At 57.1% G+C, this 14,661-nt stretch overlaps 1 protein-coding gene across 1 annotated transcript; it reads left to right on the top strand.

Moving 5' to 3' along the window:
- The first annotated feature begins 4,245 nt into the window (after positions 1 to 4,245).
- On the top strand, positions 4,246 to 13,818 carry NFATC4 (nuclear factor of activated T cells 4). Its single transcript, XM_059709223.1, has 10 exons — positions 4,246 to 4,546; positions 5,652 to 6,747; positions 8,615 to 8,777; positions 9,348 to 9,547; positions 9,856 to 10,028; positions 10,493 to 10,633; positions 11,490 to 11,545; positions 11,821 to 11,947; positions 12,153 to 12,737; positions 13,421 to 13,818. The coding sequence occupies exons 1-10, from the start codon at positions 4,447 to 4,449 to the stop codon at positions 13,486 to 13,488; spliced, it is 2,709 nt and encodes a 902-aa protein (XP_059565206.1). The 5' UTR covers positions 4,246 to 4,446; the 3' UTR covers positions 13,489 to 13,818.
- Positions 13,819 to 14,661: the final 843 nt, after the last annotated feature.

The following is a 14,661-nucleotide window of genomic DNA, read 5'->3' on the forward strand; positions in this document are numbered from 1 at the left end:
GGGAGAGAGAAACATCCATATGAGAAATATCTACCGCTGCCTCCTGCACACCCCTATTGGGCATGGAGCCTGCAACCTGGGCATGTGCCCTGGCTGGGAATTGAATGGTGCATAGGACGATGTTCGACCAGCTGAGCCACACTTTTGCCCCTTGGGATTGCATTCCACAATAAACTATGTGCATCTAGTTCTTGTCTCAGGCTCTGCTTTTTGGGGGAGCTCAGCCTAAGACAGATTTTTATGTAAAATGGAATTATCTCTGAACAAGGACGCAGAAAGTCTGGGTTTCCGACAGAGGTCTATCACTAACCTCAAATAGAGATGGGCACTTTTAAAAAAAATATGTATTTTATTGATTTTTTACAGAGAGGAAGGGAGAGGGATAGAGAGTCAGAAACACCGATCAGCTGCCTCCTGCACACTTCCCACTGGGGATGTGCCCGCAACCAAGGTACATGCCCTTGACCAGAATCGACCCTGGGACCCTTGAGTCTGCAGGCTGACTCTCTATCCACTGAGCCAAACCAGTCAGGGAGAGATGGGCACTTTCACCACAATTTTCAGACACACATGTATTGACAGGTAAAGTTCTCCACGCCATTTGTTAACTGAGGGGGGAAAAAGCTAGGCCCCCCCCAAAATGCTTGTAGTATGGTCTCATATGGATCTTGTATGTGTACATATATGTTAGTAAATGTATACAAAATGGTGGACTCTCACGGTTTTCTATATATATTTTTATTATCCTACTTCTAGGAATATATCCCAAGAAACTAGAAACACCAATCAGAAAGGATACATGCACCCCTATGTTCATAGCAGCACAAGTTACAATAGCTAAGATTTGGAATCAGCCTAAGTGCCCATCAGCAGATAAGTGGATTAAAAAACTGTGGTACATCTACACAATGGAATACTAAGCTGCTGTAAAAAGGAACTCCTACCATTTGCAACAGCATGGATGGACCTGGAGAGCATTATGCTAAGCGAAAAGTCATTCAGAGAAAGATAAATATCACATGATCTCACTCCTTTGTGGATTATAATGAACAACATAAACTGATAAACAAAAACAGATCCAGCGACAGAGAAGCATAGATCAGATGCTCAAACCTCAGAAGGGCCGGAGCTGGTTTGGCTCAGTGGATAGAGCGTCTGCCTGCGGACTGAAGGGTCCCAGGTTCGATTCCAGTCAGGGGCATATACCTGGGTTGCGGGCACATCCCCAGTGGGAGATGTGCAGGAGGCAGCTGATCGATGTTTATCTGTCATCGATGTTTCTAACTCTATCTCTCTCCCTTCCTCTCTGTAAAAAATCAATAAAATATATTAAAAAAAATATTCTACCACCTTTAAAAAAAAAATCCAAAAAACCCTCAGAAGGAAGGCAGGGAAGGTGGGGTAAGGGGGAGCGATCAACCAGAGGACTTGTATGAGTGCATATAGGCCTAACTAATGGACACAAACACCAGGAGGGTGAGGGCATGAACGGGAGTGGGGGGAGGGGGGGAATGGGGGGATAAGAACACATATGTAATGCCTTAATCAATAAAGAAAAACAAAAAAAATAATTTTTATTGATTTCAGAAAGGAAGAGAACAGGAGATAGAGATAGAAACATCAATGATGAGAGAGAATCATTGATCAGCTGCCTTCTGCACGCCCCTCACTGGGAATCGAGCCCGCAACCCGGGCATGTGCCCTTGACCGGAATGGAACCCCGGAACCTTCAGTCCGCAGGCCGACGCTCTATCTGCTGAGCCAAACCGGCCAGGGCTCTATATATTTTTGTATGCCTTGAATAATTTGCAAGAAGAATGTATCTTGTGTAATGAAAAAAAAAAAACCCCACAAAAAACCGACCACCTCCAAGGCCGTGGAATTATGCTTGTGAAAGTGCAGAGCCCGAGGCAAACTGCTTCACCCTCGCCAGGTGAGAGAGCCGAGCTGTGCTCAGGTGCGCGCGCCAGGGGGCAGCGCAGCCAGGGCAGAGGCTGGGCGGGCCAGAAACCCGGAGCTGCGGAAGGGAGGGCCTTGGGTCTTCGTAGTCGCCAGCGGGGAGAAGTGTAGGGCAACCTAAGTTTACCGCTACCCGCTCTTCCCCAGGCAGGGCATGGCAGAAGTCATAAATTCCATCCCTCTGCTGCCGCCGGACAGACTCGAGTGGGGACCCTCCACTCCCCTGAGAGGAGCTTGGCACCCCCAGCAGTCTCCAGGCTAGTTGGTGCCACATTTGCGCTTCACAGCTCTCCCCTCGCCCCCCCCCCGTCCCCCCAGCACCCGCAGAGGGGAAATTGAGTCACTGGGAGGCGAGGCCAGAGTCCCCAGGGGAATGTGCGCCGTCGCCAGCCCTCGGGGCCTTCCAGATGCTGGGAGGAGGGGCAGGTTCTCCAGGAAAATACACAAAGGGGTGAGAGGGGGAGGCTGCTGGCTGAGCAGGAGCCCAGCCAGACACATGGAGAAACGCTGCCCAGGATCAAAGGAAATAATGACATTTGAAAAGAATGTGCGCGTCTGCCCGCGGTGCGGAGGGGGCTCGGCTGGCGGGGTGGAGGGCCGCGGGGCCGGGCCGGGCTGCACCCCGCCCCTCGCGTCCCCGCGTCCACCTCCCTGGCCCCTCCTCCCGCTTAGGTGGACGCCGTCGCAGGTCTCGGGTGTTCCTCGCTCTCCCTCCTCGTGCGCCTCTCCTCCCTTTATTTCCGAGTTGGGGCTGGAAGGGAGGTGTAACCCGAGGAGACCCACCAGAGGGGGAAAATCAAACCCGCCGCCTCCCGCCCGGCCGCGGAACATTCTTCTCTCCCCGCCGGCCGGCCTCTTCTCCCCGCCCCTCCCGCGTCGCGGCCTGGGCTCGGAGCCGGGGCAGCTCCGCACGTCACTGGGGTCCCCGGGGGCTGGGGGGTCCCCAGGGCGGGCCAGAGGGAGGATGGGAGGGAGGGAGGGAGGGAGGGAGGGAGGGAGGGAGGGGAGCTCGGGCCGCCCGGCCAGCCCGCCCCGCTTCCCCGCCCGGCAGCGCCTGTTTCTCATTAGAGTAGCGGGCGCGGTCCCGCCCGGCTCGCGAGTGTTTGTAAACGTCTGACCCGAGGGCCGTCGCTTAACCCTTTAGGTGCGGGGGTGGGGGGCGCCACGGGGGAAGCAGCCCCGAGCCGGAGGGATTTACATGAAAGATCGCGCGTTAGAAAAGTTTGAAGTGGACAGTCCGCGCGGGGCGGCGGGGGAGGGGGTGACACCCCACCCCTTCCGCCGTCTGAGTCAGGGATTTCGGACCTAATTCCCTCTCACACACCGGGGCCCTTCCTTGCCGGCCCTTCCTAGACAATCCAGTCCAAGTTTTCCTTCCTCCTCCCGCCCAGGTGACAGGTGTCCTACTAGGGGCCCTTGGAGTCGCCGGGCTCTGGGCCCCTAGTAAACCTGGCCGGGATTTTCAGGAGAGCCGGAGCGGGATGCCAAAGAGTCAGAGATTCATTCCAGGCTGCAGTTCTAGGGAGGAGGGAGCCGACGTCCCTAGGAGGCTAATTAATGGCCCCTCTGGGTGCCTGGGACAGGGGCAGCGGAAAAGCCCGGCCTGGATCCTCGCCCATCTGGGGCCGTGGACCCATGAACAGTTCTCCAGGACAGCTGAATGTTTCTTCACTTTTGGGGTGGGGTGGGGGGCTGGGGGTGGGGGGAGAGACAGCCGGTGGAGGGGCTGCTCTGACTGAGCCAAGGCTTCTCGAAGGCCCAGGCAGGGCGGGCTCAGGCGAGGGACTTGGAAGGAAGGGCCTTTCGCTCTGCAGAGCAGCCTGCAGCCACTCTGCACCCCGCAGTCCGCTTGGCCTGAGGCTCGGAGGGAAAGAGGAGGAGAGGGGGTCCTTTCTAGCTAGTTGGTGGCTGCAGAACTCCTTCAGAACGTAAGAAAAGGTCTCCGTGGGCCCTCCACCCCGCGAGCCCCAAATGTGGCCTCTTTAAGGCACTCGGACCCGGAGCCCCTGAACTTCAGCTAAGTTGGGGGTTGGGGGTGGTAGTGCTCCAGGCATCGGGCAGTGATTGTCACAACCGCGGGCCAATCGGCACCATTGTGGTCATCCCACGCTGGAGGGACCGTTTTCCAATTCAGTTTTGTTCTTTTTTTTTTTCTTGAGGGGGAGGGGCTGGAGGGAGGACAGAGGGAGAGAGGGAGGGTGGGGAAGGACGAGGGGCGCGTGGTTTTCCCATCTCATCCCCGGAGGAGGGGCCGGAGCATCCCGGGCAGCCAATCAGGGCCGGGCTGGGGGGGCCGCTTTGAAGAAGTTTGGGGAAAAAAGTTTGGAAAAGTTTCTATAATAACTAGGGGGCGTCCGGAGGGAGGCGGCAGCGGCGGAGGAGGGGGCGTCTCAGACAAGGGGCGGGAGGGAGCCGCGGGCGCAGCGACGGCAGCCTCCTGAGCGCCCCCTCCCACCCGGACCGGGACGGGGGGCTCCGGCCGGATCCATGGGGGCCGCGAGCTGCGAGGATGAGGAGCTGGAATTTAAGCTGGTGTTCGGGGAGGAGAAGGAGGCCCCCCCGCTGAGCGCAGGGGGGCCGGGGGAAGGTTAGTGCGGGGCTGGGAGGGGGTCTTGGGTCCGAGAGGGAAGGGCCCGGGGATTCTGAGTCTGGGGACCCCGGGGCAGCGAGCCTGGGGCGGGAGAGGACAGGGTCGGAGGTTGAAGGGAGTCGCGGGGCCGGGGGCTCTGTGGAGGTCTTCGGGGGCCGGGCACCACTTTCTCCTTTTTAGGTGGTGACGGGGGTGGGGGCGGGGGTGCCGCTGGCTGCGCGCCGCCTCTCGGCTGGGCCGACTGTCACTGGGATCGGGGGCGAGCGGGAGCGGCGATCCCGGGACCCCCCGGCGCCGCCCCGGGGAAGGAAGGCTGGGCTCCGGAGCGTGCCCCTTGCAGACCGAGCCCGGGGCCGGCGGACCCGATGCCGGGGCCGGGACCCCGGGCACTCTCGGGGCCCGCCGGGGCGCCCCTCCCCCTCCCCGTCTGGCCGCAACAAGAGGCAGATGGCTGGGACCGTGCCGGGGGCGGCGGCCGCCGTTCGCACGGAATCCGTGCCGCGCGCGCCCCCCCCCCCACCCACGGGCCGGGAGAGCAGCACCCCCGCCCCCAAATTGGGGGGGGGAGCGAGGGAGGAGCCACCTCTCCTCGTCACCACTGCCCTGGCGCGCCCCCCGCCCCCCTTCTTCCCTGGCCACTGTTGCGATAGCAACTGGGGCTCCTGCCAGCGCCGTTTGGGGGTTTGGGAACCGCTACTAATTGGGTTCATGTGTGAGTCGCCCCCAGCCCAGCCGGGCGCCTCTCTAAACGCGCCTCCAGGCCCCACTCCAGCCCCTCTCGACCTACATCCCTCACCTTCAGACCCACCCGGTCTGGTGCCCCAGGTCCCAGGGCAGGGGGCTCAGAGTGTGGGGTTTTCCGTGTGGGAACAGGCTTGGCGCTTCTGGATCCGTCTCTTCCCCCTTCCGAGGTTCAACGGTGCTTCTGTCTTTGTGGCTCTGAAGGGCACCTTAGAGACCCCTCTATGCTGAGGAGGGGCTGGCATACAAGACTAAGGGGGCTGATCTCTCCAGGAACCCAGACATCTTCTCACCTGCTTCTCTCTCTCCCCATCTCCCGTGGCATCCCTCTCTCTGTCCCCCTCCCTCCCCATTTCGACAGAACTGGACTCAGAGGACACTCCGACATGCTGCCGCCTGGCCCTGGGGGAGCCCCCTCCCTATGGCGCAGCCCCTATTGGCATTCCCCGGCCACCACCCCCTCGGCCTGGCATGCACTCGCCGCCGCCCCGCCCAGCCCCCTCCCCTGGCACTTGGGAGAGCCAGCCGGCTCGTTCGGTGAGGCTGGGGGGGCCCGGAGGGGGCTCGGGTGGGGCCGGGGGAGGCCGTGTCCTGGAGTGCCCAAGCATCCGCATCACTTCCATCTCTCCCACGCCTGACCCGCCAGCCACCCTGGAGGACAACCCCGATGCCTGGGGGGACGGCTCTCCCAGGGATTACCCCCCACCAGAAGGCTTTGGAGGCTACCGAGAGGCAGGGGGCCAGGGCGGGGGCCCCTTCTTCAGCCCCAGCCCTGGCAGCAGCAGCCTGTCCTCCTGGAGCTTCTTCTCAGACGCCTCTGATGAGGCCGCCCTGTATGCCGCTTGCGATGAGGTGGAGTCTGAGCTAAACGAAGCGGCCTCCCGCTTTGGCCTGGGCTCCCCACTGCCCTCGCCCCGGGCATCCCCTAGGCCATGGACCCCCGATGATCCCTGGAGCCTGTATGGTCCAAGCCCTGGAGGCCGGGGACCAGAAGATAGCTGGCTACTTCTCAGCGCTCCTGGGCCCTCCCCAGCCTCCCCACGGCCAGCCTCTCCATGTGGCAAACGGCGCTATTCAAGCTCCGGAACCCCATCTTCAGCCTCTCCAGCTCTGTCCCGCCGGGGCAGCCTGGGAGAAGAGGGGTCGGAGCCACCTCCACCACCCCCACTGCCTCTGGCCCGGGATCCTGGCTCCCCTGGCCCCTTTGACTATGTGGGGGCCCCACCAGCCGAGAGCATCCCCCAGAAAACCCGGAGGACTTCCAGTGAGCAGGCGGTGACCCTGCCTCGGTCTGAGGAGCCGGCTCCGTGCAACGGGAAGCTGCCTTCGGGAGCAGAGGAGACTGCAGCTCCTCCAGGTGGTCCTCGGAAGGAGGGAGCTGGCATGGACTACCTGGCAGTGCCCTCCCCTCTGGCTTGGTCCAAGGCCCGGATTGGGGGACACAGCCCCATCTTCAGGTGAGGGTTGTGCCCGGCACCACTGCCATTCCACTTTGGAGCAGGTCAAGGGATCAGTTTGAAGAAAGGTCCTAGTTCTGTGCCCTTGGCATTTGAAAAAGAGAATCTGTAACCAGCTTGGCTGCTACCATTTACCCACTTTTAGGGAGGATTAAATCAACAGCAACATACCCCTTCTACAAACCGATGATTTGCAAAAGGATAATCATTCCCTGTGGATCAATAAGAAAAAGCCCCGCCCCCACCCCTTAGGCAAAGCGGGAATTCCTCTAGGTCAGTGGTTCTCAACCTTCCTCATGCCTCGACCCTTTAATACAGTTCCTCATGCTGTGGTGACCCCCAATTTCATTGTTACAAATTGAACATAATTAAAGCATAGTGATTCATCACAAAAACAATATGTAATTATATATGTGTTTTCCGATGGTCTTAGGCGACCCTTGTGAAAGGGTCGTTCGAGCCCCAAAGGGGTCGCGACCCACAGGTTGAGAACTGCTGCTCTAGGGTCCTCCACACCTAGTTATGGGTTGGCATGGTCTGGACATGGACTGTGGACTGGATTTCATACTTACACGGGGAAGCAGGAAGTCCCCCTTCTCTAACTTTTAATTTCTAGGCCCAATTTGTGCCTTAAAAGTATAGCTGCTCATTTGAATTAAAATAGCATATATTTGCAAGACAAAAAATTCATATTAAAACAAGCAGTTCTTGCATTCTTTTATCCATTTTACCCTCAAAGAATCCTGTCCATTTCAATAATCCTGAATCTTGGGATGTCAGGTTGAGCTGGCTCTATCCAGGAAAGTTTCCCGAGAAAAGAAACCTTAACACCTGTTCTCCTTGGTTCCCCTAGGGCAGGGTTTCTCACCCTCAGCACTATTGATATTTTGAACAGGATAATTCTTTGTTGTGGAGGCTGTGCAGGGCATTGTAGGATGGTCTAGCAGCATCCCTGACCTCTACCCACTAGATGCTAGTAGTACCCCCTCCTCTAGTGTGACAACCAAAAAATGCCTCTAGACATTGCCAAATATCACCTGGGGACCATCACCAATTGAGGTCCCCCCTGGCCTCAGGTATCTGGGAGCTCAATAGAGGAATAACCCCTAGTTTCCTGACTGGACCTGTCCAGCCCCAACTAGTGGAATGGGCACTGACTGGGACAGGGCGTATGCTCAGTCCTGGCTTCTGTCAGTCACTGGCTTGCTTGGCTCACCATGTTCTAACATCTGGGTCTCAGTTTCTTTATTTGAAAAACAAAGGGGTTTATCTCCGAGGCCATGTTCAGTCTGAAATGGTGCTTCTTTCCTGGACTCTTTTCCCATCCAGGTCTAAGGATTAGGATGGGCTTTGGGTTCCTCTGTATCCAAGTGAACCATTGCCACCTCAGACCCTGTGCTCAGAGCTGGGAAGGAGGGAGCCTCAGGCCCGGTGCCATCTTCCACACCCTCATCTTGAGGGGTTCTGAGGGCCCTTCCCCTCTCACCCTGCTTCTGGGCTTTTGGACTATTTTATTCCCACACCCAAATCCACTCCTCCCTCACATGCCAGGGAGCTGAGACTCGTTGCTGCCCTGACCAGAGTCTGAGGCTATAGATCAGTGATGGCGAACCTTTTGAGCTCAGCGTGTCAGCATTTTGAAAAACCCTAACTTAACTCTGGTGCCGTGTCAGATATAGAAATGTTTTGATATTTGCAACCATAGTAAAATAAAGACTTATATTTTTGATATTTATTTTATATATTTAAATGCCATTTAACAAAGAAAAATCAACCAAAAAAATGAGTTCGCGTGTCACCTCTGACACGTGTGTCATAGGTTCGTCATCACGGCTATAGATGATCAGTGCTCTTTTCTTCTGTCTAGGACCTCTGCCCTACCCCCCCTGGACTGGCCTCTGCCCAGCCAGTACGAGCAGCTGGAGCTGAGGATTGAGGTGCAGCCTCGAGCCCACCACCGGGCCCACTATGAGACAGAGGGCAGCCGAGGTGCTGTCAAAGCTGCTCCTGGTGGTCACCCTGTAGTCAAGGTAAGGGGCAGAGGCCGGATAGACTTCCTCTTCTCCAGTCCCAGATCCCTGCAGATGGGCTCCAGCTGTGCAGACCCGTGGCACTGCCCTTTCCCACACTCCCTCTCAGCAGTGACCCTGTAGGCAGACTGGAGTTGGGGGAGGAAGGGTGCCTTTCAAGGACCCGGATATACTTTCTACTCCTCTATCCCTCCACCCCCACTCCCTTCATCCCAGGGGACACCAGCCTCATGTCTACTGTGGAAAATGATGGCCTGCCAGATGTGGGGGAGGGCTTAGGCTGAGGCCAAAGTTCACTGGGAGTTAGGTTGTCTTCATTGAGTTGGGCCAGTCTCTCTTGGGAGATTTTCCCCTTTGCCCAGCTCAGTTTGAGCCTTATTCCAAGAATAACACTGTGAACTCCAGGCCACATTTTCTCCACAACAGATGCCCAATCCCCCCTGGGAATCCCTTCCAGGATATCCTTTGTCTTTCACTAGCCTTACCCTTGGGTGGACTGAAAACCCTGGGATGGATGAAAGATCAGACAGCGGAGATTTCAGTTGTGTTGCCTGTGTCTCCCACTGCTAGCTCCTAGGCTACAGTGAGAAGCCACTGACCCTACAGATGTTCATCGGCACTGCAGATGAAAGGAACCTGCGGCCTCATGCCTTCTATCAGGTGCACCGCATCACCGGCAAGATGGTGGCCACGGCCAGCTATGAAGCTGTAGTCAGTGGCACCAAGGTGTTGGAGATGACCCTGCTTCCTGAGAACAACATGGCAGCCAAGTAGGTTCCCACTCTACTCCCCCTCCGTCCTCAGGCTTTAGGACCAGTCTTTCCCATGCTTCCTCTTCCCAGGAGAGCTAGACATCATCCAGAGGAGCAGTTTCAGGCTTCCTCACCATCTAGAAGAGGACTTTTGGGGCTCGGGAGCAGTCTGCAGAGGCCACCTCTGGGTTAAAATAGTCCTCCTAGGCTCCCAGAGCAGGTCTTCAGGGCTTTGGATAGAGGGTGGGGGGGCTTCCCTCTTGGGGTGCGGGTATTACCATTCTGGCTTCAGCTGGGAAGGCTTGCCTTCCGTTCTTTGCCTTCAGCATTGACTGTGCTGGAATCCTGAAGCTTCGGAATTCAGACATTGAGCTGCGGAAGGGTGAGACGGATATCGGGCGCAAGAACACACGTGTGCGGCTGGTATTCCGGGTACACGTGCCCCAGGGCAGCGGGAAGGTCGTCTCTGTGCAGACAGCATCAGTGCCCATCGAGTGCTGTGAGCAAAGAGGCCCCATACCATCTCTCTGTCTCCATGACCATCTTGTCTGTGTGTCTGTCTGTCCACCTTATCTCCTCTGCATAGTGTCCTGTGCCCCAGCTTTCCTGGTTAGCCCTGCAAAGGAGTTAGCCCTCATTTCTATGGTGGGAGGAGTATTCTAATTTGCCGCTGCTGCTGACTCTGTCTCTGGGATGGACTAGAGTGCCCCTGTCCTCCCTCTGCGGTCGGTGGCTCTGTGCACTTGTTTGGATAACTCTCTGGCCTGCCCTGCTGCTCACTGTCTGCCTGGGTGTCTCTTTACATGGTGTGTGCCACCCCGGGGCTCCGTGGGTTTACTTGTGTGTCTGCCACGGAGGAGGGCTCCTCCAGGGCCCTGTGGCAGTTATTCCAAGGGCATGGGGCAGAGGAGGCTGTCCTCTCCATATGCAGTCCAGCCAGGCCTTTCCTGCACTGCTCTGCAGCCCAGCGCTCGGCCCAGGAGCTGCCCCAGGTGGAGGCCTACAGCCCCAGTGCCTGCTCGGTGAGAGGAGGAGAGGAGCTAGTGCTAACTGGCTCCAACTTCCTGCCGGATTCCAAGGTGGTGTTCATCGAGAGGGGCCCCGGTGAGTGCTCACTGGGGAGGTAAGGGCAGGGGGGAAGAGTTGGGACAGGCGGGTGAAAGAACTCTGGCACTGCCACTAAACTAACTTCTCTGTAAAACAGGCAGATAGACTATCCTTCCTCTTGGACTTTCTGCTTCATGGGCATGACAGCAATCTGTAATGCTGTAACAAGTGTAAGAAATACACATTCCATTTTTCAGGGAGAAGTTGGTTTTGAGATAATTGACCCCATGTGGATAGGGTCGATGAGGAGAAGGGAAGAGGTAACCCTCATAGTCCCACGCTCAGTCCCTCCTGAGTTATGAGCCTGATAGCACAGCTATGATTACGAGAGCCTGTGACACACCCCAAGATGGAGCTTCAGAGGGGCCCAGGTGCACCCACCAGCTTGAGGCCTTTGTCCTCTCCCAACCCTGACCACCAAGAGCCCTAGCACCGGTGCTCATATAGAGCAGATTTTGAGGCGCTGGATCATGAGACTTGAGGTCTCATTACCCTCCTTCAAGCTAGGACCCTTTCCTATCCTTGAACTTCCTCCCAACTCTATCATGGGAGGGGATGTTTGGAACAGGATGGGAGGGTTCAAGAGTTGCTTTTGTCACCCACTCCCTTTGGTTCCTAGGCTGGTCCTGCTATCTCTGTTGGTCTCAGCTTGCTGCTCTATTCTTATAGACAGTTTAAAACCCTGCCTTTTCCATTCAACTGAATAAACATGCAGCACGCTTCTTTGTGAGTGAAGCCTTGTAGAGGGCTTCTGAGTCTGGCCTCAGCTCTAGCAGGAGGGGAAGTGGCAGAGGACTGGGTCTGGGGTGGGGGCCCTGGAGCTGGGCTGGAGTAGTCTGTTCCCCCTGCACAGATGGAAAGCTGCAATGGGAGGAGGAGGCCACTGTGAACCGGTTGCAGAGCAATGAGGTACAAGTGTCACTGGGGTGCCCACCATCTGGGCGGGGCGGGGAAGACGGCAGGGAATTCCCAGGAGTGGCCCTTGACCAGGGGAAGGGACTCCAGGAGTGACCTGTTCTTTTCTAGAGGACACATTCTGGCCCCTTGAAGCAGGTTCTTCTCTAGGGGATGAACTTCACTCCTTAGCAAATGGAAAAATCCAGGAGGTGGAGTTCCAGTCCTTGGAAAGGCTGGGCTGAGCCTAGGTTCCTGAGGGCTCCCTGCCTATCCTCTGCTCCTTCCAGGTGACACTGACCCTGACTGTCCCTGAGTACAGCAACAAGCGGGTGTCCCGGCCCGTCCAGGCCTACTTTTATGTCTCCAATGGGCGCAGGAAGCGCAGCCCTACCCAGAGTTTCAAGTTCCTGCCTGGTACACTCTAGGACAGCCCACGGTGGGGTGTGGGGGTGAGGGGAGCTGTGGCAGGGCAGAGGGACGCCATGCCTTCATCGTGAGGGATCTTGGGATGGGAAGGTAGATGGAGGGTGTGCAGTGTGTGTGTGGGGGGGGGGGGGGGTGGGGGGGTGGGGCTGCCAGGCTTCTCACCAGTGTGTCCTCCTGCTTCATATCCACCCAGTGATCTTCAAGGAGGAGCCCCTACCAGACTCATCTCTCCGGGGCTTCCCTTCAGCCTCAGGCCCCTCCTTTGGCACTGACATGGACTTCTCACCCCCCAGGCCCCCCTACTCCTCTTATCCCCATGAAGACCCTGCTTACGAACCTCCTTACCTGTCAGAAGGTTTCAGCTATGGCACACCCCCTCTATACCCCCAAACGGGGCCCCCACCATCATATAGACCTGGCCTTCGGATGTTCCCTGAGACTGGGGGTACCACAGGCTGTGCCCGTCCACCAGTCTCCTTCCTTCCTCGGCCCTTTCCCAGTGACCCCTATGGGGGACGGGCCTCCCCTTTTCCCCTGGGGCTGCCATTCCCTCCTCCAGCCCCTTTCCAGCCTCCACTGCCTTCCTCCCCACCGCTGGAAGGCCCCTTCCCTCCCCAGAGTGGTGTCCACCCCCCACCTCCTGAGGGGTACAATGAGGTAGGGCCAAGCTATGGCCCTGGGGAGGGGACTCCGGAGCAGGAGAAATCCAGGGGTGGCTATGGCAACGGCAGCGGCTTCCGAGACAGTGTCCCTATCCAGGGTATCACGCTGGAGGAAGGTGAGTGTGGAACTGGCCGCTGCAAGTGTGAGTGTGCGTAAGAGATTGCTCTGCATGTTTGCTGAGGGCTGGAGCTTGATCCCTTGAGACCAGTCAGGGGGTCTCAGGAGGCAAGTTCGTGGTGCATGTAGCCATATGAACCCAGTTAACTTAATTCTGAAGGGTGCATGGAGTTCCTGCCTCTGCTCCACATCACAAAATCACAGGTTACAAGTACTTTCAAGATCACTTAATATACCTCCCCCCTTTGCAGATTGAAGCACTGAATTTCAGAGAGGAGCAAGTGGCTTGCTGAGGTCTCAGTCAGGCATGCTTTCCCTTGCCTCAGCTTCCCCCTAAACATGCTGACTGTGGTCAGGATTGGTGATGAAGAACCTTGATGTTTTGCATCTTCCTCCCACTGACTACACCCATCACTGGCCCTGCTGACAGCGATTGTCCTGACATTGCGGGCTGCTGAGCCAGCAGGAGAGGGCTAGGATGGGGGCCCAGGAGCCCACATGAGTGGAGCTGAGCAGATTTGATTGGGAGCAGGTGTTAAGATATATTGGGGAAAGTGAGGCCCAGTGGAGGAGGAGCCTAGAGGCTTCTTAGGCTGAAGCCTGTCTTGCATGGGTTGGGGGTCTCTGGAAAAGGAAGGGAGCTGCCCCTAGCCCAATCTCTCCATTGTCCCTCCATTACAGTGAGTGAAATCATTGGCCGAGACCTGAGTGGCTTCCCAGCACCTCCTGGAGATGAGCCTCCTGCTTGAACCATCACCTGGCAATTCCAGCCTCCTGGCCCCTCCAGCCCTGCCCACTTTCCCTTCATCCTGGGGTGGTGGTTCCAGAAGCTTGGGGCCAATCTGGTTCTTCTTTCCCCAGCTTTTGCCTCTTCCCCCTGCCCCCCTCCTCCTCCCCTAGCTGAGATGTGGCCCCCTGGGCCTGGTGCTGCCAGGGAAGGCTCAGTGAGGGACAGCACGGAGGACGGAGGCTGGGTGGGAGGACTGACTGGAGTGAAGGCTGTGTCTAGATTGTGTACGGGCCCTGGTGCTGGGAGTCTGGGACGGGTGGATGGATAATAAACTGCTCACTGATGAGTGCTTCAGGCTCCAGAGCTCTTTGGCGAGAGAGGAGGGGCAGCTTACCCTGGCCTGAGGTGGCTTAGAGGTTGGAAAGAGATGGGATGTGGCTGGGATCATTGTAACCCAAAGAGCTTCTCAGAGTAGGGGGCTGGGGGTAATTTAAGGGGCCCCAGAGGCTCCCTAACTGGGTTGGGGTTGGGGGCCAGAGCTTTAGTAGGCCTATCCTCCCTGGGATTCAAATTCCTGTAGGCTCTTTGGGATGGGACCCAGGAATCTGTATTTTCAAGTTTCTTTTTCTTTCTACCACCCAGATGATTCTGATTCATAGGCAAGGTCAGGAAACACCAATCTAGCCCTTCTCCCTTATTTACAAAGGAGGGATCTGAGACTAAGAGGGAAGGGGCTTGCCCAAGGTCACACAGCTAATCGGTAGCAGGTTAAATGTATACTCCTGGGCTCCTATCTCCAGCCTACCCTCAGACACCCTGACTCATCAGGTTCAGGCCCCTGAAGCTTATCTTCCTGGAGTAGGGTTGGGGGTGAGGGAGGGCTGGCATGGGTCTATCCACAGTCTGGATTCTTGGGGACAGTGAAAACATTCTGGAAAGATCTATGCTTTGGAAGTAGATTGCAGGAAGCCATGCAACCTCTCTAGCGGGTCTGAGTGCTACCTTGGGGCTCAGTGCATTGTTTGGCTCCTGGCCTGTCTTGCAGGTATGCCCGCATATCACCAATGACAGGCCCATGCTCAAAGCCTGGTTTGTCCTGTCTTGACAGCCAATGTGGCCAAGTCCCCAGGGGACTGGGCATTTAGTACCATTAGCCTGAGATGGCTAGGCTTGGCTGCTGGGGCTACACCCC

This window comes from Myotis daubentonii, chromosome 1 (genome assembly GCF_963259705.1).
Source record: "Myotis daubentonii chromosome 1, mMyoDau2.1, whole genome shotgun sequence".
Taxonomy (NCBI): Eukaryota; Metazoa; Chordata; class Mammalia; order Chiroptera; family Vespertilionidae; genus Myotis; species Myotis daubentonii.

Bases quoted from the DNA above. Each gene is read 5' to 3' on its own strand.
- NFATC4 (XM_059709223.1), top strand. From the start codon at position 4,447: ATGGGGGCCGCGAGCTGCGAGGATGAGGAGCTGGAATTTAAGCTGGTG. The intron at 8,778-9,347 runs GTAAGGGGCAGA...TCCCACTGCTAG, and splicing joins GTGGTCACCCTGTAGTCAAG to CTCCTAGGCTACAGTGAGAA. The intron at 10,029-10,492 runs GTGAGCAAAGAG...ACTGCTCTGCAG, and splicing joins ATCAGTGCCCATCGAGTGCT to CCCAGCGCTCGGCCCAGGAG.